A 26,388-nucleotide genomic window follows, 5' to 3' on the forward strand; every position below is an offset into this window, starting at 1 on the left:
TATATATATACATATATTTACAGATAGATATTAAAATTCTCATGCAAACTACTTAAATAAAGCTAAATAGTTTGTTTATGTGAAATAATTATATACTTTGAAACAGACTGGAATAATAAATGTTTGGACTAAAAAGATAAAACAGTTTATATTTTAATTTATATTTCGTTATATTACTTACTTAAGTGAAGTGCTTAAAACTAAGGAAAAAAAAGTTCAGAAATTGCACAACAAACTCTACACTGTAAAAATTCCGTATCAAATTGCAGTATAAAGTACCGGCACTATGGGTGCATCATTCGTAAAATTTTATCGTAAAATCCATTTTTCCGTTAAATATTATTCAAAGTTTTTACATTTGCATTTATTTAATTAAGAGTGATTCAGTGAATTTACAGTAATTATTACTGTAAAAGTTACGGTAAATCAAATTTTTTGTTCTGTAAAATGTTCGGGTAAAATTGGTTTTTACTGTTAAAAGTACCTACACCCTGAGTTTCGGTACTTTTTACCGTACTCTGTTCCAGAAATTTTTTTACAGTGTATAAAAGAAACGGAATTCGCAGTGTAATAAGCAAAACGCAAATAAATGCAAACATTAGTCGAATTTAAATAATTATTTTATTACAAGCTGTCAATTAAAATGGATGCATGGGTCAAAGTACTGGAGCTCAATTTCATATAAATAAGATTGTTGCATTACTCATAAAACATTTATAATATTAAAATGACTTTTTACAATAATTCTTCACCACGTGACAAGGTGATATATTTTAACACAGCACTTTGACAAAATGATTTTTATAAATAGTTCATTTTCCACTGGAAACGTCCAACATATAATTTCGATCGACTGTGATCGATTTGTTCTTTTCTTTTCGAAATCATGTTCTTTTGTCACAATTGTGAAGATTGGTTGATCACTAGAATTGAATTTTTATTACAACGTTTTTTTAATTAAGGCTTTTGTTTTCAAAACCAGGTTGATTCATTTTTTTTCCTTAATTAATTTTCTATTCTGATTTTAGCCTTGGATTTATGCATCTTTTTTAATCTTCTTGCAGAAATTAATTTTCAATTATTATGATTTTTTTTTTTCATTTTAACAATTATTTTACCAACAACAGTTAGATAATACTAAATAAATAAAAAGTAAATAACAAGATTTTTTAAATATAGAGGTATTTCCGTTGCAGTAAACTAATAGTTTTAGTTAAAAAAAGACATTACTTTATTAAGAAAAATATTTAAAAAAATAATTCATACATAACTGCATTTAAAATGTAACCTTAGAATACTTATAAATATATTTATATTTAAAAAAAAATTTTTTAACGTTATTGTAAAGTACTAATTGAGAATTGCTATTTTTTGTTTTTTATATTTAAGCATGCTACTTACAAAATAATACTTATTTTGGCATTTAATTGTTTGGAACTTCAGAAATATTGCTTTCAGAAAACTTAATTGATGCCGCAATTTAAAAAAAAACGAAAAGATGAAATTATTTCTTGTGATAGAGTAAAATCTCGGAAAACAAATAAATGCTTACAAGATTTTTTAATAAATATTACAACTGACGAAGTTTCATTTACAAAACAGAATAAAAATTCATAATTAAATTTTGGTAAAATTATGATATTGCATGGTAATGATATTTTTTGTAAAGAAAGTCATAATTCTAGCAATAAAAGCAAAAAATACGATATTTAAACAATTCATTTGGTAATTTTTCAGTTCTTATGACAATGGTTTACCAGAAATTCTGGTTTTAAAAATTATAGTTCTAGTTATCAGTTATTGAGCAAAAACTGCAAAACTGAAAATTAAATTTATCTGAACAGATCATTTTTATGCCATGCCCTAAGGTATGATAAAAATTTCTAAAATTTACCACGTTTACCAAATTTCATCACATATTATAAATCTAAATTTTATAGTAAATTTAAAAACAGCATTAGCAAAGAGCTTCAATGAAAAAAATATCCAGGTTTTTAGGTGTTTCCATAAAGCCAGAAGCACGGTAAATGTGTCGGTAGTTTTGAAAATAATCTTTTTCTCAGAGTACATTGCCTTCCTGTCATATTCAATTTTTACTTTGATATGGAGTTTTATGAGATAAGTTGAGGACTACAAAGTATCCGATAGAATACTTCCATTAAAATTACAATAATTTACCATTACCCTACTATTACCAAAAAATTACCATTGATTCTTCTGGTTACGTAATTTAACCACTCTTCGAATATTAACCTTCTTCGTAATCATGGTATCCAAAAATCTTGATAATTCCCACGCCACTTCTAAAAACCAAAGTTTTTCAGTATTCATCATAACGGAAAGGGGGAAAGTGTGAAGAGTGGGAAAATCACGTAACCTTGAGACGCCTGTTCTATTTACAAATAGTATAAGTTATTTATTTTTCGAAACATATATAGACTGTGAAATAAGTCGATATATAAAATTAACGGCCAAAAAATAATCAAAAACTACTTATTATCAAAAACTAATATCGTCTACTTCAGTTTTAGTTTTCACTTTTTTTAAACTTATCTACAAACTAAATTGCTCAGTGATAAAAATTTCGATAAAATCCGTGTTTCCACTTTTTCTTTTAAATTGCCAAGCGTCTTAAACTTAATTAAAATTTCTGGATTAATATTTTCTTTTATAATCTTCTTTAAAACTACAAAAAAATGTACAAAACTGGTTTTGAAAACTGAACCCTTATACTATGTTCATACGCATCAGTAGCATACATACTGTTCGAATTTTTTCTTTATTTCTTCACTTTTAAACGAATTTTCTTCATTACAACTGCAGACTTTGACAAGTTTTTTTTCCAGTGGTCTTCATTCTGTAAAAACTGAATGAAAATATAAACACTAGATTTAAAGCTCTATCAGATTACAATCTCCAGTTTTAATGCACTTGAACGCCATTAACATGGCAATTATAAAGTCACAAAGTTCGCAATGCATTATTGTATGTCCTTCATGCATATTAGTTAAAGTTTCAATGCATGAAATTGTTGCATCAAATAATTTTATGCAAGGCTCTTTGGAATCTTTTAAATATCCATATAGCCATTAAAAATGACAGTGACAATGAGTCGTAAACTCGTCATGGGTATAATCAATTCTAATAATGATTCCCAATTCATAAAATTTCATGAGTCCTGATCCTTATTTGCATAAAATATTGGTCCATCACATTAGCTTCAATAGAAAAAAAATATTCAGATAATTTTAAAAATATGCAGTTACATTCAAATTTAAAACAATCAATTTTATAATAAACAAAAATAATAAATGACATATAAAGTCAAATGTACACTGTAAATTTACAGTGATAATCAACACTTAGTTTACACCAATGCATTTGTTTTTACAAGAAATGTGCTAGTTAATATCTGTAGCGAATTTTTATCACAATTTCTGTGACATGAATTGAAAAATTTTAATTAAATACTTTTATTTATTAGTATTAAATAAATATAGTCACTACTTAACTCATAAAAAGTATTTATACTTATAAAAAATTGACATTTTAAAATAAAAAAAGGAATATCGCTATATTTAATTTTCGTAGATTTTTGAATGACAAATTTAGCGTTAATATATTCCATTGGATTAATAAATATAATTTAAACATTAAATTTACAGGTTTTTGTTTACTTTGCAATATTAATATTAAAAAAAAAAAAACTATTCTTCTTTTGTTTACAAATAAATATGGATTTTTAGGAATGCTGAACTAAAATCAGTTGAGATTTGAATAAGAAAATATTCTATAACTTTTATGTGATGATCAATAGTACTTAGCATAATTTTAAACTTATTTAAATGCGACAAATTTAATATTATCAATAAATTTAGTGAGAAATTTTTTGAGAGATATCTAGAGAGAGAAAGAAAAATACGGAATTAATTTTATGTTTTAATAATATAAAATTATTTTTTGAGAATTAGCAATTTTTTAACTTTAATACTGAGTATAAATCAAATATAATAATATGAAATTTTATCTTCGTCATTGGAGAATTTGTAATCCCTAAGTTACGTTACATTTGAATCAGAGATGGAATGCTTAATAACTATATAAGTTAAATTTCCAAGATAAATAATCTTATAATTAATTATTAAAGGATTAAAAAAAAATTCTAAAAATTTTAAATTTAAGTTTTTCCTCATCTTTTTGAAATTGATAAATGAAAGTAAAGATCACTTTTTATTAATTATTTTAGTTGTTATTTTATACATTAAAAATGGACTAAATTAATCACTCTTATGTAAATAATCTTTTCATTTTATTAACTGCCTTTCCTTACTCCCCTTTAAATTAAAAAAACTAAATTCAACGCAAATTACAAGAGCAAAATAAGATTTACATTATATGTATAATTTAGTTATATTTTATTCCTTTTTAAAAATTCTTAATGTTTTAAAAATGTTAAGTTTCAAATATATTTTTAATAGAATTTAAAATTGGTATTTTTTAACATGTCAATTAATTTTTCCCCGCGTAAAAAAGTGTATTTAACTGTATGAATTTTTCACACTTAAAAGCCTTTATTTAGAAACATAAATTTATTTTTAAATTTTAAAAAAAAGTTATATATTTTTGTATTTNATATATATATATATAACTTAGGAAGCTACAATCATTATATATATTGATGATTGTAGCTTCAAAACCACAAATATTTTAACATAGCTCCGAGTTACCTAATTCATTCACAAACTTAAAATTAAAGTTCTCCAAATTTTGAAAAATCCTATAATTGGTAATTTATTTTTCAGTTTTTCTTATTTAACATTTCTGCACTGTGAAGTTCAAGCAATTGTAGCTAAACAGCAACGTTATACCTAATCCTGACATTGAAATTTCTTATGTATTTAAATTCACGCAATTAATTTAATAATTGACTCACACAATAAATATTAAAATCCAAAACTTTCTTAATGGTAAAATCAACACCTTTTCCAGGTTATTTAGATGCAGCGGCTCTTGTTCAAAAGTACCCGTTTCAAAAATTAAAAATATACATATGAAATAAAATTATTACAAAACAAAGATCAATACAAAGAAAAATATATTCGGTAAAAGCGACTTTGCAATGGGATGCTCGCATGATTAAGTAATATCATCAAATGGGCTCTCCCGTCAGTACCAGAAATACATTAGTAAAAGCAACGTCACCTTTCATAATTAAGGTAATAGGAATATATCACGGATTCCAAAGAACTACTGATTATCCAGTTTTTGTTTAGCGTAAATGTGAAGTTATATTGCATTTGTGACATGAGTAACATGTCTGACATGAGCAAAGGGCAAACACCTTCTACCAAGAAGTACAATAGTCATGTCGCTTTGCTCTAATCACTTCCTTCTTAGCTTGACTTAACATTCACATTAAATGCCCTAACGTGAACTGGTTAATCAGCGTGTAGTGCTTCATTCTAACTAAATTTATAGCCCTTATGGCGCTGCCTTTAATACTGTATTTCAAACGCCCTAACATGTGTCCACTTTTCATTATGCCAATACTTACACTTCACTTTTAAAAAATAAAAAATACCTTTAAACTGTTCACAAAAACTGCTGTTTACATAATTATTTTTTATTTTTATTTAAAGACTAAGTTAGATGTTCTTCTAAGCCTATTCTTGTTATCATCAATGGATAAAGTTTAGAGAACTTTTTAAAATACTTTAACAAGTGCTTACTCTATAGCTACAACAACAACCCTCAACAGTTTTTTTAAATCACATAAAACTGCTGTTTGCGAGAAATCGTAAGCTTGTTGTCAAGTACTTTAGCAAGTATTCCAAACTTCGAGTTCCATGCGTAACAAAGAACCTCGAGCTTATTCAGTAGTCCAAAATAAACAATGACTAGATTCACCACTTCGAACAGGTTGTAACAAAAAGGCTTATTCAGTCGATTATTACAAAAATATATTACCAACTCAGAATTTTAAAATTTCACTATTAAATGAAGGCTTCTTCTGTATCGACGTTGTAAGAAGACAGTCTCGATTTGAATTTGAACCACATATGTAAACAAAAGATGTAGGTTGCTCCTGAGGTTAACTGTAGTAATAGTTGTTCTGAGCTCTGACTGGCGCTCTTGGAAAACTACAGTCATCATCCTCAATGGGTTGAGCTCTTCTAAGTGAAGATCTTGTTGCAAATCTAACAACTTCAACACCAGAGTCTCTAGCTGGATTGTCGAAGTGGTCAAGGTCCGTGCAATCTTCACCAAAAGGACTGATCCCACCACTGCCAGGTGGTGTGTCAGGTATTGGCGGCTTGTTTGCTGCACCTCTTGCTTCGCGCAACCGTCTGGAACGACGCATGTAGAACTTTGTTGTAAGAATCACAAAGACCACAAGAAGTGCAAGACTGAGACTTAGCGTCAGATACAAAATGAATTTTTCTTTATTTTCTGCAAAGAAAATAGAAAACATAATCAATTTGTTAAAATTTGAACAACTTATTTCCATGTAACATTAAATAACAGCATAAAATGCAAACTTGTTTCTGATTAGTGCTCCAGTTAAATTAAATCTTACTATTTCCATGTCTCAAGTGTAGTGTGTCATTTATTATATTTATTAAAAAGAAATAATCGGTAAGACACTACTTTGATTTCAAGCCACCGAATTATATTATGTGACTGTGGCGTAACTACCACTACGAAAATTAAACATCAATTCACTGGTATATAAGACATGCTAACTTGTTTCAATCTCGAGGTACCTATTGGTAGATGAAGGCTGGCATCATAGTCGATAACTCCGCCCCCAACATGACTATAATAGCTGTATAATTATAAATTTGTTTTAAAACTGAAACAGAGTGGTTCATTACAATCGATTGCATAGAATTCATTGATGGCAGAAATTGCTCACAACATCAGACAAATTTGTAAATCGTAATTTTTTTTCATAATTTTTAATTTAGTTTGGATTTTTTCTTCTTAATGCAACTCATGCATTGAAAGAAAATCCAATTTTTCTTACGACATGGACTTCCACAGAGAAGAGAACACTATTCATCCTTTTGCCCTGTAAATGTAAAAAAATCCCCCAAAACCGTGTAAGCTTTTGAATCTACATATGGTGGTCACTGGAATTGGAGTTCTTCATCTAGATCAAAATGTGTTTCACTTGCCCCCATGTGACACGTCTGCCGTATTAATTAAATTAAAATTACTTTAATAGTATTATTATTGTATTAATTTTCTTCTTATATAAGAGTATTATTAATATTTGAAATAATTTATAACTTTAATTTTTAAATTATGTTAAGTAATAAAAAATTCTATATTCATCCAATGCATACGCTGTAATATCAAAAAATCGGTACCACCTGAGGTATAATTTGTTAAGGGAACGGAAAGGACTTTGTGACCCGAAAGATTAAACTTGAACCAGTCACCATTTGCAACAAGGGGAGTTTTCGGTCGGCAGGATTCGAACTCCCGTTCTCACGAACGAGAGTTCAGCACCCTGACAACAAGACTAACTTGGTCCAATAATAGCTAATAAGTAATGCTAATAAGTAATTAAGTAAAGCTAATAAGTAATTAAGTAAAGCTAATAAGTAATTAATATATGATGTTTCACATTAAGAGCATTTTTAAAACATTTTCATTTCGTGAAATCCAAGCTTCATTATTTTCTAATTATATTAAGCATTAAAAAAGGCTGTATATTCATCGATAAATCACTGTTAGAATTAAATTCACTGGAAAAAATTGTGCATCAAATTATGGTACAAAGTAGCGGCACATCGGGTGCATCATCCTTAAAATTCATTTTTTGTAAAATGTTACCCCTCAATTTTTACAGTAATATCTATTTCATTAATTTAATTCAGTGATTTTTCGTAAATTATTACTGTAAAAATTGGTATATCTGATTCTTCTTAACTTGTTCCGTTAGAATGGATTTTACAGTAAAAAGTACTGACACCCTGACTGACAGTACTTTCCGTAATTTTGATTAGGAAATTTTTTATAGTGTATTCCAGTAACATCTAAGATTTTATGTTAATAAGTGAGTTAATATATATGTGTGTGCATTATAATAAACATTGAAAAGTATTAAACTTCAACAAAGAGAACAGTTGCTGTAAACTTAATACAAATCAATGTAGTCACATTATAACACAAATAATGCATTTTAAATTCGTTTACTTGATCACCAAACTTTACTGAAATAACTTGGTTTAATTTAACATCTTATTAATTTTGAGGAAAATTATGCAGAGATATGGTTTAATAACAAACCATGTTCTCTTAAATTATAAGTTATGTTTATACATACAACCGTTTAACTAGCATTTTATCCTAAACTATAGTTTAATTTCAGTCCTTATTATAGATATTGACTAACGAAAAAAAAAATTACTCGGAATCTATCCATGTAGACAGATGAGATAAATAAAATGAGTTTAGTAACTATTGATGCTATTAACATTACAACTTTAATTGTGGTTAGTTTTGCTTCTTTAATATTACATCATTATAAATAAAATAATGCCATTATAAATTATTATCAAAACTCCAACTCTAAGTATTATAAAACATATACAGTAATATATATAATACGTTTTATTGAATGTTTGGTAAAATTAACGATAAAGTATGGTTTTTATTACCACTTGTAAAGTGGGAAAAGTTGGGGAATTTTAACCAAAAGCCATCATATTAAACAGTATTGGCATAGTTTGAGTTGAGATTATGCTTTTAAATTTGTTAACCTTAATTTTATTTATTTAACACTTGTTAACTTTGTTTCTCGCTGGTTTATACTTTTATTCCTTAAGTAAACTTACATTTACCATCTTTGGAAACTGCAAAAATGAGCATTCTTAAATGCATAAATGCCTGGAGCATGGACAAGTCTGAACTAAATCAGTAGCTTCACTGTTACGCATCAAGGCTGTCCCAACATCTAGCCATTGGAAGCGTAGAAGTTTCTGGTTTAAATCTCACTTCAACCCTAGATGCATCTTATATTTATTTGCTTATATTTATAAATATTTCTTTTTATTACTAGTTTGCACACATACGCATGCTTGTATGTAAATCTTGGATAATAAATCCTTATCAAATCGAAATACAGAGAAAACAAGATTGGAATGACATTAAAAAAATACATATCCTGAGATCCGGTGGGATTTGAACACGCTACCTTCACGCTACAATAAATGCATCTTTGCAATTTCTCTCTCAAATTTGAGAAATCTGTTTTTCAACTTGACTAAGTCTCATCAACGGTGTTTTGTAATGAACAATAATCCTGCATTTGTGTGTGTAACAATAAATAAATACTTTCAATAGTAGTACCTTTTTTAATTATTTTTTTACAGCAGTTACCATCTTTCTGCCAAACGTTGCTTAAAATGGGGGTATCGGTTTGAATAAAAGCATGACCATAGAGGTGTTGCAGTAAATAAATGAATTTGGTTCAGATACATATGTTTGTGCGCTTAATATAAATAATGGCTTGTTTTTCGCCAAATTCAAAAAGAGATAGCACAAAACAGAGAAAAAACAACACGGTGATATTAAACCCGCTTCCTCTACTTTCCAGAACATTCGATGGAAAGACAACACAGAAATTGAGGTCGAAATAACGTATGATTGTTTCAATTTCACCCTGACGTGAAGTATTGCTGTTCCCCTAACCGTTATAAGGCGTAGATTTAGTCAGTTTTAATATCACTAAATGTACATCTTTATTATCTTTCTCTAAATTGTGCTATTTGTTTTTCAAACTGAAAAGAGATTTTAAGTTGTTCTTTGTATTCACAAAGAACCTACATATGCCTATAAATAAATTGAAAAATGTAACTTCCTTCCTAAATGTCAGTTTGCGTAGGGACCGAGGGTGTGCGGTATTGGTCCTCGTTAAACTGTTCTACCGTAAAGTGCTCGACTTCGAGTGCAGGTCGTCGGGCTACCAAAGCGGGGGTGCTATCCCCTCTGCAGAGGATCAAAATTGTGATGGCATGTCTTCGGATTATCCTCAGGAATGTCGCCAATAGTCCATTGCGCAGCTAGCTCTAGTATGACGTTAATGAACTGCAACAACAACCTTCCTAAATGATGAATAAGGCAGCCAGCATAGTTTGGTATAACTGCGTTAAGTATCTTAAAAACACTTCGAGCGCAGTCCTTTACCTCTTGTTATAGCAACGAAAACTTACTAGAATAGGAAGTAATTCATAATCTCTAATAAATAGTAATCTAACTTCTATCAACCATTTAAATAAACCGCTATTTTAAATAAACAAAAGGAGTGTAAGCGAATTATTACCATTCTATTGTGTAAGAGATGTAGACATCAACTGGTTAAAACTGACCAATAAATGGTAAAATGAGTAACCGTTCTGAAGATTATTTTGGTTATTTTTTATCGTGATACTTTAGAGAATGACATAAAAACAAATTTTTTGGCTAGTTTTATTTTACAGTTTTGCATTTGTTACAAAATGAAAGGTAATAAGAACTATAGTTATGAAAATTCCGTAAAGAATTTTCAGTAAACCGCTTATATAGTGAAAGACTAAATTACCAGATGAATGGCTTAAAAGACTACTTTGGTTTAATAACAAAAATTAAAATTTCTATAATTTAGACTTTCCATAGACTTACGTGATACTTTTGAGCATGGCATGAACACAATTTTTGGGGTAATATTTACTTCACAGTTTCGTATTTGTTACAAAATGAAAGGTAATAAGACCTATAATTATGGAAATTCCGCAAGGTAAGAAATTTCCGGTAAACCGTTACCATAGAAAACGATAAAATTACCAAATTAATGATTAGAAAGACTGTATACTTTGCTTCAATAACCAGAATTAAAATTTCTATAACCATAAATGTTAATATCGTGCAAGTATCACTTTTTGCCAAAATGTTTTTCGTCGCGTAGATAAAACACATTCACCCTAAAAAAAAAAATCATTTTAAACAGACGTTTAATGAAAAAGAGTTTATTTTAGATGTTTAAAAAAAATATTTTTTCTCAAAAAAGTTTACATTTTTAATTTTGCAATTTATTTCCTAACAAGAATTCTTTCTTCATTCTTTAGAAACAGAACTGTTCTATTTTTCTACTTACAAGCAGCGAAGGAAAATTAATGGATCTTGTTCATCTTTCAAAAGTGTAAAAGAAAACTTTCTCTTAGAGATGAAATTATGTATACTTATAGCATTTGCTTCTAATTTTTGCAAAAGAAGTTTTTCATAAATTTCTAACTTGTTTTCTAAACTTTAACGCACTTGTTTTTTTCCCAAAACATGAAGGTAGTTTTCATTTATTATTTAAAAAAAACGCGAAGAACTTTTTCCAAATGCTACTTCAAAGACCGCTTTTTACGTTTTTAAGAAGGTGATTTTTCATTTTTAAATCTACTCCTTAAATAAGAATAATTCATAAAAAATTAAAAATATGGAAATTAGATGTCTTGTTGTAAGATATGAACAGTACTTTAAATTAACTGGTAAAGGAATTTTAGGAAAAAAAGGAAGTATTTTTGTTTAATTTTACATACCCGCACATTTAGTTCTTTCGTGTACTTTCAACATTTATTTAGTAAATAATAAAACTTCTATATTCTAAAAAACACAAAAAATTGGAAAAAAACTTCAGATTTAAAACTAAAATATTAAAATCAAAAACTGTGTTTAAAAATCCTTTAGCTATCATAACTATGGTATAATGAGTTAAAAATAACAATACTTGTAATACATACATACTTTTTTCCAGCAAAGTCTTATTATTTAATATATTTTATCCAAGATGGAACAATCTTATGTTTTGAGTATAAATATTCAAAAAAATTAATTTAACTATAAATAATGTGTGTGACTATTGTACTTAAGAAACGAAATTTTCACATATATTTTAAGTAACATAAGTAATATTAATATAAATTAGATCATATGAATTAATTTTAGATTGATCAATCGAAGATTAATTTTAGATTGATCAATCAAATATTAATTTTAGATTAAATCAATCAAAGATTAATTACAGATTAATTAATCAATCAAATAATTCAATTAAATCTATTCATTAATTTACGTTTTAGTGCGTTTTTGACAGTAATATATAGTTTTTATAACCAGAATCAAGCAAATTATTATGTATCAAATGTCCTTTAGCTGTTCAACACCATTACTAAGACTTGTTCAACATTTAAAATTGAAATATTAGAATCAAAACGTATGTTAGAAAATCCTTTAACTATCATAACTATGGTATAGTGCATTAAAAATAACAATACTTGTAAAACGTACGTGTTTTTTTCCAGCAAAGTCTTATTAGTTCATATATTTTATCCAAGATGGAACAATCATATGGGTTAAGTACAAATATTCAAAAAAAATTAATTCAAGTATAAATAATATGTTAAAGCCTGCATGAAATATACATGTGACTATTGTTCTGCAAAAAAGGAAATTTTAACATATATTTTAAGTAACATAAGTAATATTAATATAAATTAGATTATATAAATTAGATTATATAAATTAATTTTAGATTGATCGATCAAAGATTAATTTCAGATTAAATCAATCAAAGATTAATTACAGATTAATTAATCAATCAAATAATTCAATTAAATATGTTTATTAATTTACGTTTTAGTGCATTTTTGACAGTAATATATAGTTTTTATCACCAGAATCAAGCAATTTTCATGTATCAAATGTCCTTTAGCTGTTCAAGACCATTACTAAAACTTGTTAAACATTTGACTCAAGTTTCAGTACTCTCTCTTTCATGTATTAAGTAAAACTAAACTGCTAAGTAAATGGAAACCATGTAAACATCGTGGAGTTCAAATGATGTCATTGGAATATTTACGTCTTATCTATATTTTGATCAGAACTGTATGGGAATCAAACATCACTTTTAATGAAACATCCCACTCATATTATTACTATTGCTTCAAAAATTAGATTCAGATTTAAACTTTACGAACGCTTTCACGGAAAAAATATAGAACACCATTTTTTTAATTTTGACATTCCAAAATAAATTTGTAGTTAAAGACATATGTTTTGCCAGCATAGGTGATGCTACGGAACAAATGAAAAAGTTTTAATAATTGGATATAAGTGTTCTGAAAATTCTCTGAACTTTGTATTCAAATCTAAGTTTAACAGCACAAGAACGCTGAGAAAAAAGACGGATTAAAACTATCAGAATGTTGAAAAATTTACCTTACTTCTGGCTCTATGAAAACACCGAAGAGCTTAGTAATTTTTACCGTAGTGCTTTGGTAAGCATTTTGATACAATTAACTTTAAAATATAAATTTTATAGTAAGCAATAAAATTTGTTAGTTTTATCATATCAAAGAGCATGGCTTAATAGCCCTTATTTGGCTAAATTTAATTTCCCATTTTGTATTTTTTACTATGTAAGAGGTAATAATAACTATAATTTTGAAAACTGAAATTTCCGGCAAACCATTACCATATGAACGGAATGCTTACCAAATGAAATGTTTATATACCATATATTTGAATTTTTATAACTAAAATTGTGGTTTCTTTACAAGAAATATGATTACCATACTGTGTGGTAATTTTTACAGAATTTTCTTTTTCGTGTAGTCGAACTCAAACTGCTATCTAATTGTTTATTGACATTGACTTCAAATATATATATATATATATATATATTTACTAATATGAATTTACAGTTCATCATCTATGTTTGATTTCTTAAATATAATTATAAACTTGCAATTTATTGTTTTAGACATAAACTATAAAGAAATATATTACTGCGATGATTATATTCTACTAATCATAAAGATATTGGGACTTTATATTTAATTTTTGGAGCTTGGGCTGCAATAGTGGGAACAGCAATAAGAGTATTAATTCGAATTGAGTTAGGTCAAACAGGTAGATTTATGGGTGATGATCAACTATATAATGTAATTGTAACGGCTCATGCTTTTGTAATAATTTTTTTTATAGTAATACCAATTTTAATTGGAGGTTTTGGAAATTGACTAGTTCCATTAATATTAGGGGCACCTGACATAGCATTTCCTCGAATAAATAATTTGAGATTTTGATTATTACCTCCTTCTTTATTATTATTATTTATTTCGTCTATAGTAGAAATAGGAGTAGGAGCTGGATGGACTGTATACCCACCTCTATCATCTTTAGATGGTCACAGTGGTAGATCAGTAGATTTTGCAATTTTTTCTTTGCATTTAGCTGGGGCTTCTTCTATTATAGGTGCGGTAAATTTTATTTCTACTGTACTCAATATGCGATCTTATGGGATGAGAATAGAAAAAGTTCCTTTATTTGTATGATCAGTTCTAATTACTGCTGTGCTATTATTATTATCATTACCAGTATTAGCAGGTGCTATTACTATATTATTAACTGATCGAAATTTTAATACTTCATTTTTTGATCCTGCAGGAGGAGGTGATCCTATTTTGTTTCAGCATTTATTCTGATTTTTTGGTCATCCTGAAGTATATATTTTGATTTTACCAGGATTTGGTATTGTATCTCATGTAATTAGATCAATAGTAGGGAAACGAGAGCCATTTGGAAGATTAGGTATAATTTATGCTATAGTAGGGATTGGATTGATGGGTTTTGTAGTATGAGCTCATCATATATTTTCTGTTGGGATGGATGTTGATACTCGTGCTTATTTTACTGCTGCCACTATGATTATTGCTGTACCTACAGGTATTAAAATTTTCAGATGAATAGCTACTCTTCATGGCTCTTATTTTAAAATAGATACTCCCTTATTGTGATGTGTAGGATTTGTATTTTTATTTACTATTGGTGGTATTACTGGAGTAGTATTATCAAATTCTTCTTTAGATATTATTTTACATGATACTTACTATGTAGTAGCTCATTTTCATTATGTATTAAGAATAGGTGCTGTATTTGCAATTTTAGCAGGCTTAACTTTTTGATTTCCTTTATTTTTTGGTATAAAGCTAGATATAAAGAAGACTAAGTTACAATTTTATGTGATATTTGTAGGGGTAAATATAACTTTTTTTCCTCAACATTTTTTAGGTTTGAATGGAATGCCACGTCGGTATTCAGATTATCCAGATGTTTACTCATTTTGAAACATAATTTCATCGTTAGGTTCATTAATATCATTATTTGGAGTAATTATAATAATTATATTAATCTGAGAAAGAATAGTATATAAAAGTTCTTATAATATAGAGTATTATGTTATATCTTCTTTGGAATGAATTAATAATGTTCCCCCTATAAATCACACTTTTAATCAGTTAAACTTGTTAAGAAAATAATTTTTGCCAAATTGAGGATCTTATTATTTTCAGAATAGATCTTCTCCTGTAATAGAACAGTTAATTTTTTTTCATGATCATACAATAATAGTAATAATTATAATTGTAATTTTGGTTGGATATATGTTGATAAATTCTTATACTAATAAAATTTATAATCTTGGAATGTTTGAGGGTCAAAGATTAGAAAGAATTTGAACCTTATTACCAGGAGTATTCTTATTATTAATTGCATTTCCTTCAATTCGGTTGTTATACTTAATAGAAGAATTTGAAATATCTGAGTTAAGTATTAAGGTAATAGGGCATCAGTGGTATTGGTCTTATGAGTATAGAGATTTTAATGTTATAAGATTCGATTCATATATAATTCCTTCAGATAATAAGAGAATATTTCGATTANAAAGTATTTAACCGAGTAATATGTTATTACGCCAATGAGATTGGATTGCTATACCCCATGCATTTATTTTGTTTACCTTTTATGAAGTTGTAAGCGGAAGCCCATTCTGTGAGGAAACCTAATTATAAATAATATTTTTTTAAAAGAAATGAAGTTTTATAGCATCAAGTATAATATACTCGATTCTCCTTATCTACTTCTAATTTTGTTCTTTGCATCAGACTCCTAATTCATTAAAGTATTTAACCGAGTAATATGTTATTACGCTAATGAGATTGGATTGCTGGACCCCATGCATTTATTTTGTTTACCTTTTATGAAGTTGTAAGCGAAAACCCATTCTGTGAGGAAACCTAATTAAAAATAATATTTTTTTAAAAGAAATGAAGTTTTATAGCATCAAGTATAATATACTCGATTCTCCTTATCTACTTCTAATTTTGTTCTTTGCATCAGACTCCTAATTCATTAAAGTATTTAACCGAGTAATATGGTATTACGCCAATGAGATTGGATTGCTATACCCCATGCATTTGTTTTGTTTACCTTTTATGAAGTTGTAAGCGGAAACCCATTCTGTGAAGAAACCTATCACTTTCTGATCCCCCTCCAGGTTGGTGCTGTTGGCTTCCCCTTCCTCACCAGAATTTTCATCGCTCTGCATATCTGTCTTGACTGTTGTCTGTTGAACGTCCAATTTTGTAACTCCTTCTTCTGAAGAGGAAAAAATAATCAGCGCGGCTAACAGTAAAAATGTCGCCAACATAAAATAATGAAACAGAAAATTTTTAAAACAAAACAAAAAAGCTTTAATTCTTAAATATCAATTAAGTGTGATTAAATGGAAGTAAATAATTATGTAAATAAATTGAATGGAAAAAAAATTATATAGCTAAGATTAGAAATGGAACTAAAATAAAATCATGAAATAAAAATACGAAGATAAGAATTGCAAATCTTATTTCTTAGTAGCGCCACAAATGAAAATATAAATAAAGCAGTTAAAAAAAGAACAATAAGCCTGGTTAAGAATTAAAATGCCACCCAAGTAAAAATATGAAACACAAATTTTAAAAATTAATCATGGAATCTTTAAAGTTGAAAAAGGTAAATGAAGAATAATTAGCGTGTTACAGTTTACGTCGAAGATTAGACGGACTAAAATGCATTAAATGTAAATACCAGTTATATACTAATAAAAAAGGAAGATAAATAAAATATTTCTATAAAATAATAAAATAATTTCTGTAAAATAATCAGCTTTGCAAAGGTAAAACGTCGACAATTTGGAAAACTGAAACAAGAATGCTGAATTTTTTAATTTTACTTTTATTTTAAAATAAACTGAAATTCAGTGTTCTTTTAAAATATTTCTCTTAAAATATTAAAAGTGAAAAACTAATTCAATAAGCAGAGCTAAAAGTAATAACATAGCAAACACCAAATAATGACGCATTTTTTAAAAAGTTAATGTTAATTCTTTGCTGTTCTTTAAACATACTGAAGTAAAAAATATGTAAAACTACACAATTATAAATTGGTAATTAGTTCAAATATGTTACCCGATGCGTTTTTATAAATTAAAACTAAATTATACAGAACGTAATAAAAATAATAATAAAAAGTTATAAAACAGAAAAAAACTTTGTGCGAAATACGTGAATCTCAAGGGAAGCTTCTTGTTTTTGTAATTGCCAATTGGTGCACTCCAAGATTAGCAACCATATTTCAGTGTAAAGTTCGTAATTTTTATATATTTTAAAAAGTATATATTTTCATAGCATGTAAATTCGTAATAAACCATACCTTCATAGTTTATAGAAATAGGATCATGGGTTTAAAAGTACGATTACGAAAGTAAATGCCTAAATGCTGTAATTGAACAAGGGGGGTGGACAGTTTATTAGTATGACAGATACCAATGAAATTCGACCATAATTCTGATAATTATAGAAAAAAAACTCTCACTTAAGATTAAGCAACTCTTGCACTGTTTTTCATGTCCTTTCCGTTATGTTAGACAATTTTTACATGATATAAGGGTTTTTTTTCCTTGCAGAATGATCACTGAAAGTGCTTCTTAACTCGTGCGCTATAGCACTGAATTCTTAGAGCGCTGAAACATTATTTTTTCCGATTGAGCTAAAAACTATTTACACTGAATAACTGGATGGTACAGGGAATAGTGATCCTGCTTATTAAGTATATCTTCCAGGTTCATATCTGGCAATGATTTAACTCCCTACCCTTTTTAAATTATGTTGTATTTCTTATCCTATTGTATAATCGATTTGTAACATTAAATGTGATGCTTTAGTATACATTGCGCTTCTTCAAACCTCATGGATTTCTGGAAATACGTATTCTACGGCAGAATAAGATATGATAATTTCGTCAATATTCTGGAATGTTCGTTTGAAGCACTTCCCGGTTAACGGTTCACCAAAAAGGAATACATTTTTGTGAATTTTTAGTATTAATGGTAAACATTTAGGTTTATTAAGTATGGAAAAATATGTAAAATATGCTTAAAGAGTTTAAAATACGCTTTTCATGTGCAATAAATTGCACACCCCTAAAATGTTTCAAAACCAGATTATAACATTACAATAAGGAATGAAATGAATAAATATATCATCAACATTAATTTTCTCATGCATGAAATCGCTTTAAAAATTATTAAAATATAATGTTACTTTTAAGCATTTTGAGCATCGGAATTTCGAGAGAGATTTTAAAAAGCATATAGGAATTGTAGCACTGGTCTTAATAAAACTCTCTCACTTAATAGGCTTATTCGGAAGTACAGTAATCAGTTTGTGCATATGACGGGTAGTATTTAAAATTTATAACTTAGTTTCGATGAAAAGCAATCTAATTTAGCTTTTCTTCCAATTTACTAACAAGCACTTTCTAGAAAACCCAAGTCATGATGAACATCATTTTTTTCAAATTTTTAATGCAAAGTAAAGACAATAAAACTAATGTAAGCATTCTAACAAGTCAAATATAAAATATAGTATATTGCTGTATTATATAACAAATATTTTTTACTGTGAAATATGTTTTTTTTCTTTCAAATTTTAAATGCAAAGTAGTTTAGACACTTTTATTTATGTAAGCGGTCTAACAAGTCAACAAAACAGTATAATATGTTACTATAAAATCCAGTAAATATTCCTTACTACGTAATTTCTGCAAACTTTAAATGGAAAGTAGTTTAGACGCCAAAATCTAGGTAAGCATTCTAACAAGTCAAATATACACTATAATATGCTGCTGTAATATTCAATATACATATCTTTTAATGCTCAATATTTTTCATATTTTAAATTCAAAGTAGTCTAGACACTAAACCTTATGTAAGCACTCGAACAAGTTAAAAAAATACTATATGTTGCGGTTATATCCACTAAAGATGCTATAAACGCAGTAATTCTTTACTGTGTAATATTCTTCAAATTTCAAATGCAAAGTAGTACAGAGACTAAAATCTATGCAATCACTCAAACAAGTCAAATATGCACTATAATTTATTGCTGTAATATAAAATATCCAGTTTTACTATGAATTGTTCAAACTGTTTGTATGAAAATTTGAACTTTTGATCTATACTTTATTTGTATTTAAATTAATTAAAAATAAATGAAAAGCAAATTCCAAGCAAAGGGCATTTTTTGTTACATAAAATTAAGTAATTACATCAATTAATATTTTTATAATTTTCTAAAACTTTTTATAAAACATTGCATCTAAAGTACCTTGAATATGTAGAATTCACACAAAAATAATTAGGACTATAAATTCGATTCATCTGGCGATAAAAAATAAAATGTACATATTATTTAAATATTGCTTTGGTAAGCTACACCAAAGTAATGTTTCTTTATTTTTAATCTATGAAAAGTCAAAGGTATTTGTTACAAATTGAACAATTAGATACTTACTAACACTTTATACAAAATGATCAACACTATAGAATACCTTAGCAGCTTTACATGAACTGATAAACTAGCAATATGAACTATAATCTAGCACTTAAAGGCGAAATATAATCTGACTAAAAAAATACTTTGACCATTTAATCAGAAACCACATACCTTGAGCCACAACCCAGTGATGGGATACTTTATACATCACATTAGATTTTTATTACCGATGAAGATAATAACAAATACTTTTCACACACTTTTTAATCATTTATAGAATAACTAATAGACTGATAGACAATGACTATTCAAAGTATATAATTCTTAAATATCATACTTTGCGTAAAATATGAAGTATTCTTTCAAATAATTAATGAAAGCCATACACGACATTCTATACAATGACTAGGCAAAATTTTTAAAGCTTTTCATACTTCCTACTCTGTCTAATGAAACCTGTAGAATAATTCCGTGAAATATTCTGAGGAATAGTTAGCAAAATGCCGACAGGTCTATACAATATTTGGGCAAAGATTATAATGCTTTTCATTTTTCATATATATCCTAAAAAACCAGGTATTTTATAGAAAAAATAATGAAAAACCTTCAGACATGTAATGTAATAGGTAAAATATATATTGCTTATAGTATTCCATACATTGCCTAATGGTTATCAGCCTTATGGTATCATCATATAATGACATTGTCATGTATTTAACAGAATAATTAACAAAAAAAACCCCACTATACAACGATTAGGTAAAGTATATAATGATTATCATGTTTCATAGTTTAGATAAAAACACCTCGCATTCTAAAAAAAATGTTGGCAATTCTTACATATTGATCACACCATGCATTTTAAAAACTGTCGTTAAAGTGCAAACTGTTTATGAACTCAATGTAGTAAATCTGGTACAAAGCATATTTAAGAAATGCTTGACAGCAATTTCAATTCTAGTTAGTAATTTTATGTCATACCAAATGAGTTGCATTTAAAATTTTATGAGCACACACGCGAAAAGCAATAAACTAAATAACGCATTAAGAATAAAAATAAATTATGAATTTGATAGCAAAAACATTCTAACTATAAAACTTTTTGAAGAAAATCTTTCAGATAATTATCAACAAAAATCAGAACCGATAGACAAAAAAGAAACATCATAAAGAATTTCTGCAATCCAGAAGAAAATATTGTTACGTGTCTAGGAAGCACAGATAATAATAATAACTACCATTCTTAAGAAACTCACGTTTTGCAATGAACGAACGTAAAAAATTATGATTCTTTTGAATTATTAAGCAAAGAAACGATAAAAAATGGGACTTGTTTCTTTGGCTGCTTTTTATGACGGCCACTTTCAAGATTACAATTATTATGACACATGATACATTTTGTACAATATTTGTCAAACATAAAAAATATGGGAATGTGAATAAAGTATTGAAAGGATTAATACGCTTTAACATAAAAAAGTGATTCTATTAGTTTCGATTTCTTAATCTGTCACTTTTTATTAATAGAATTATAATAGTTACTGAGTATTGTTAACTTGCATAATAATTTGATTTATAATAGATAAGATTTTTGTCACATTGAAATTATATCACGGCATATTTATTCATTTAATTCACGTTTACTTAACCTTAAGTTTTTCTTTTGGAATAAGAAGACAAAGTATGACTTCAATAGATCAAATAAAGCACAAATAATGATATTCTGTCTAAATAAAGTAAAAAAATATTAGCTATTCGGCTTGGCGGCAGAGACACATATGCTCCAGTGCTGTTTAGATCTGGGGAACATACATGCCTCAGTGTGGCCGAAAGGGTAAAAAGACATTCTATTTTGAATGATCAATAACAAGCCTCTACAAGTAATTTAAATGAAATCTACCCTTTTTCCTATTATATGTATTGTTATATTTATTGTTCTTAAAATATATATATAGGTAAATACCTATACATATATTTTTCCTATTATATGTATAGGTAAATACCTATACATACATTTTTCCTATTATATGTATAGATATTTACCTACTTTTTCCAACTGATAAATTGTAGCAAATATTTGTCAACCGATGTAATCCAAACTTTCCGCATCACCAGTAATTATTACTAATTTTAAATACCAATAATTTTAAATTACCAGTGAATGAATAGTTACTAACGGACACTTAGGAGCATGGGAAGAGATCGAAAGTTATCGAGTTATCAATAGATAATACAGTCAGAAAAAAAGCCAACTCAGCGTTATTAATATGAGTTTTTAAATAATCAGGCTGCAGCTTAATAATCAAAAACACCGTGAAAATTTTATAGAAAACTGTAACCGAAGCATTTTTCTTGTTAGAGAAATAAAGCATCTTAAAAAAAATGTTGTTAAAATTCAATATATATTCAAATAGTGGTGACAGTGAATTAATGAGGCAAGTACTTGTAATGAATTGCATAATTAAGAAGTTGTACTGTTGAGTACTTGTACTGTTAAGTACTTGTATTGTTGAACACCTGCAGTGATAGGTACTTGTATGAGTTAAGCATTTGTATTGAATTAAAATGTTAGACAGTACATTGATTGTTAGGTTTTTTTGGAAGGCAAACGCTCTATACCCTGAGCCATTACGGCTCTTTTAATGCGTATATTAATGCGATATATCCTAGATCTTAGATTCCTTAAAAAAATTCACAAATGGTGTAAAAAGTGAGGAAATGAGAAGTATTTTAGTGATTTTGCATTTACCACTACGCTTAATATTTTTCAAATAAATAAATCTAGCTACGAATTCTTTGGTTTCGTAATTGGTTTTCGTTTGGTTTCGTAATTGTATGACGAAAGCTAATAAAAAGTTTTTTCTCTACAATATTGAAACCAATTTATTAATTTCTTTGAAGCTCGCATGAATTCAACATTCCGATTCGACAGATCTAACATATTATCCGCAAGAACCCCACAACTCCATCTATATAATCTTACTGTATCATTTAATAAGATAACATTCCCATTTCAATCATCCATATAATATTCTGATCTTACTGGCTCAGAATTTGATGAATATCTGTGCATTTACTCTGGATAATCCTATAATTAAGGGATGACATGTGTTAGGTGTCTCCTTAAACTTAACACAAATAATGAAAACCTTTGCCGAAAATGTGATAAAATGTTTTTCAGAAGTGATGGATTAAATCTCTATGCTAGATTTTGTTTATGAGATTCTTTTTACTCATTTCTCATGATTAAATTAACTTTTACAACTTCTCGTAAGTTTCTTATGGTTAACTGATTGAAATATATGACTTTAAAAATTTTTACTGAAGTTTCTTACTGTTGTATTGGGTGACCAACTCACATTGACATTAAGGAAAAATGGTGACTTGCCATTTTTTTCAACTTTTGCAAATATTTCATTATTTTTTACTTAGAATATGCGTTGTAAGTAAAAAAAAAATCGCATAATTAGAGTATGCATAAACATTCTCTGAGTATCTATTCCTAGTTTATTTATTTCAGTTTGAATTAACTATGGCTATCTATCCTAGACGTACCATGCATTTTAAAATTTACGAAATGTATTGTTAAGATATTTGAAAAATATTTTTTTCGCTTGCTTACTTTTTATAACATTTTAAATGAACTATAAAATTTAAAACGCCAATCAATAGTAAGTTGTATTATTTATATTAAAAAATACCGAATTAAACTATGAATATAGAATTCTAATAAATTCTATCATATTATTTTTAATTCAATATGGAGAAGATTAGCAATTTCATCGACAGTGCATCTTAAAATCTACAAGTATACTTTATAGAGTATTTTAAATTAACTAAAACAATGTATAAATGATTTAAAATGCCAATCATTAATAAATTACATTGTTTGTTTATTTTTAATTTTTTTTCTTCTTTTGTTTCAGTATTAAGAACAAATAGAGATTCCAAAATCAATACTCTTTAGGACCCATAAAATTTAATTTGGATATCGAATTTTAAAAAAAAGAGAGAAAAAAAAAGATATTTTATTATATAACCACATTCAAATAATATTAATTTATTTTTTGATGGCACCTAGGGATTCAATTTTAGTTCTTGCGTCCATTCTATAATTGGGTGATAATTTTCAACAACATTGAATTTATTACCTAGTTGTGGTTTTAGTGTTGGCGTCCCTTTGATTGGAGGTTGGCTAGCTTCCAGAAGAGGTCCCATCGTTGCTGGTGGTACGTACCTAGGTTCTTCAATAAAACCGGTATAATCACTGTCATCTTGGTCTTTGCTGTCATCATTACCTCCTATATCCAGATCTTTTAGAATTTCTTTAGGAACTATAAAAATTAATAAAACATGAAACAGGAAAAAGGAAACGAGTTACATCTTTTTATTACAGGTACTAATATCGACTAAAATGTAATAACCCAGAAAAGATCAAAACTATTATTTTGAAGAAAGTATAAAAACATTTATTTTAGCATGTATGGTTTAATACAGTGTAATATATTTTTCATTGTTTTAAGCAGACGACTCACAATTAAATGTTACTCACAATTATATACTCCCTATTAATCATAAAATACGAAAATAAATTTTATTTTAACAACGTTTATGAACTTGCATTAATGTTAAAGAAATATTATGTAAATTAAACGTATTTACAGACTATAATAAAATTTATTTAATTTTTGTTAAGTTGCAGTGTTCTTTAAATGTTTTCTAGATGAATATTCAAATACCATTCCTTTTATTTATTTTATTATTTATTATATAATTTAATATTTAACTACGATTATGAAATAATTTTTCGTTATTTTGGAAAATGGTTCTAAATTAGAATGTTTTACAAAAACCCTTTATAAATTTTTCTCATTTAATACTAAATAATATGCTTTTTAATGCCATCAAAATATTTCCTACAGAACGCTTTAGGGTAGTTTAAGCAAAGTAACAAATATTTTCTTAATAAAAATTTTTTTAAACAGATAAATGCATAGAAAGCTAAAAAAAATGGACCAGCCTGAACAACGTTTGATCTAATGATAGGATTTTCAAGTTCTAAACCTCAATCTTAATGTCTCTTGAGGGTGCTCTCAAACATGCTAATTAATAAGTTCAGACCATATTTTAAATTGCAAAATCGGACACAAAAATTTACTGTCTCTAAAATAAAACATAATTTTTTTCGATGGGATTCAAATTTCTGACCGACCCCCAAAATATAGAGGATAGCCACAATCTAGGAAATATGATACCAATAGTTTGGTTAGGAGAGTGCTTAAAGTTTGGACCTCTTTATGTTAATTTTTCTTTTTCTGAATTTCGTTTTATCTCGAGAACTTTTTAATCGAAATGAAAATATTTTACACATAATTATGAAAATTCGTTTATCCATAGATAATCCCATGCAAGGAATACAATTTTTGTATCATTTTAAAGAGTATAATTCTATATAGCAAAATACAAAATTTTAGCGAAGTCGATCGAATAGTTCCGGAGCTATCGAATTTTACGAATCTGACTATTTTGAAATATGTAGATTAAAAATCTATAATTAAATATCTGTTAAAAGCAAAATATAGTTCAGAATCCAAAATTTCAAGGCAAGTGATCTTTTAAGAAATTTGATTAACGAATTATGAGTGAGCTTTGCTTAAGCGAAAACCAAATTATATTCTAATTATTTCCGTTAATGTTTACACTTCGCTATAAATTAGATTTGTTTAATTTTTAATAAACAGATGGCAGCACCGTATTCTCTGCGTCACACAATACGTCGACACTACATTATGCATTGAAATGAAGGCATGTGTTTTTGACACTAAACTGTCAATTTTAAAATAGTTTCCACTCAAAATTATATTCTTTATTTCTAAAATACTTTGGAATACAATTTACTACTTTCAAAACTGTTATGACAAATGTTCATATTGTATAAATATTGGTATTTAGATGAAATATGACTTTGTACTTTTGTGTCCTATATAAGAAATAAATGTGTGTATAAATGAAAACAACTGACTTCGGAATATTAAATTCACTAACAAATAAGAATAATTTACAGTGAACAATGGAAGCATAGATTATATTGTGTTTGCTTGTGGACGAAATGTAATTATCATATATATTTCAATGCAACTAATATTTATTCAAAAAACAATGGATCCATTAAACATAATGACTACAAATTACTACATTCAAATCTTCAATTCCATTAAATTAAGTCTCTGTTTAATGAATTTAAATATTTATTAAAACTGCATATCTAATTAAGCTTGATTCCCCTCGATATTAATTCAAATTTGAATAAGAATGGATGGTGCAGAAATATGGTTTATTAAATATTGTAATGCAATGGTATTATTTCGTCTTTTAGATTTAAAACAGTCAATTATCATAGGATATACCAATGATTTTTTTTCACCAAAGTTAAACTGGGAGTATATAATTTAGTTAAAATTATTGCAACAATTCAAGATAATCTAGAATTTATTGAGAGAAATTTCAAAAATAATGGATAAAGCCTTTTTACTAAAACTATTATAAATTTTCAACCCATTGAAATAAACTATTTATCTAATGATTACACTGTTTGCCAATGTCTAAGAAATAAGTGCTTTTGAGTAAGATTATGCTATTAAAAGTTTTTATATCAAACTGAAAATATAGTTAGGCTTTGCTTTTTAAACTAAATTGCACT

General features: G+C 27.4%; 1 protein-coding gene across 2 annotated transcripts in view; it reads right to left on the reverse strand.

Annotated features, from left to right (window-relative positions):
- Window positions 1-602: 602 nt before the first annotated feature.
- Window positions 603-26,388, reverse strand: part of LOC107455518 (protein eva-1 homolog C) — a 253,195-nt gene continuing 227,409 nt past the window's right edge. For both annotated transcript variants that reach the window (XM_043050993.2, XM_043050992.2), the window contains exons 6-8: window positions 23,840-24,022; window positions 16,306-16,473; window positions 603-6,450 (exon numbers count right to left, since the gene is read on the reverse strand). In XM_043050993.2, the coding sequence (XP_042906927.1) occupies window positions 6,092-6,450; window positions 16,306-16,473; window positions 23,840-24,022 (710 nt within the window). In that variant the 3' untranslated portion in view covers window positions 603-6,091. The remainder of the gene's footprint in view (window positions 6,451-16,305; window positions 16,474-23,839; window positions 24,023-26,388) is intronic.

Source organism: Parasteatoda tepidariorum, chromosome 9 (genome assembly GCF_043381705.1).
Source record: "Parasteatoda tepidariorum isolate YZ-2023 chromosome 9, CAS_Ptep_4.0, whole genome shotgun sequence".
Classification (NCBI taxonomy): domain Eukaryota; kingdom Metazoa; phylum Arthropoda; class Arachnida; order Araneae; family Theridiidae; genus Parasteatoda; species Parasteatoda tepidariorum.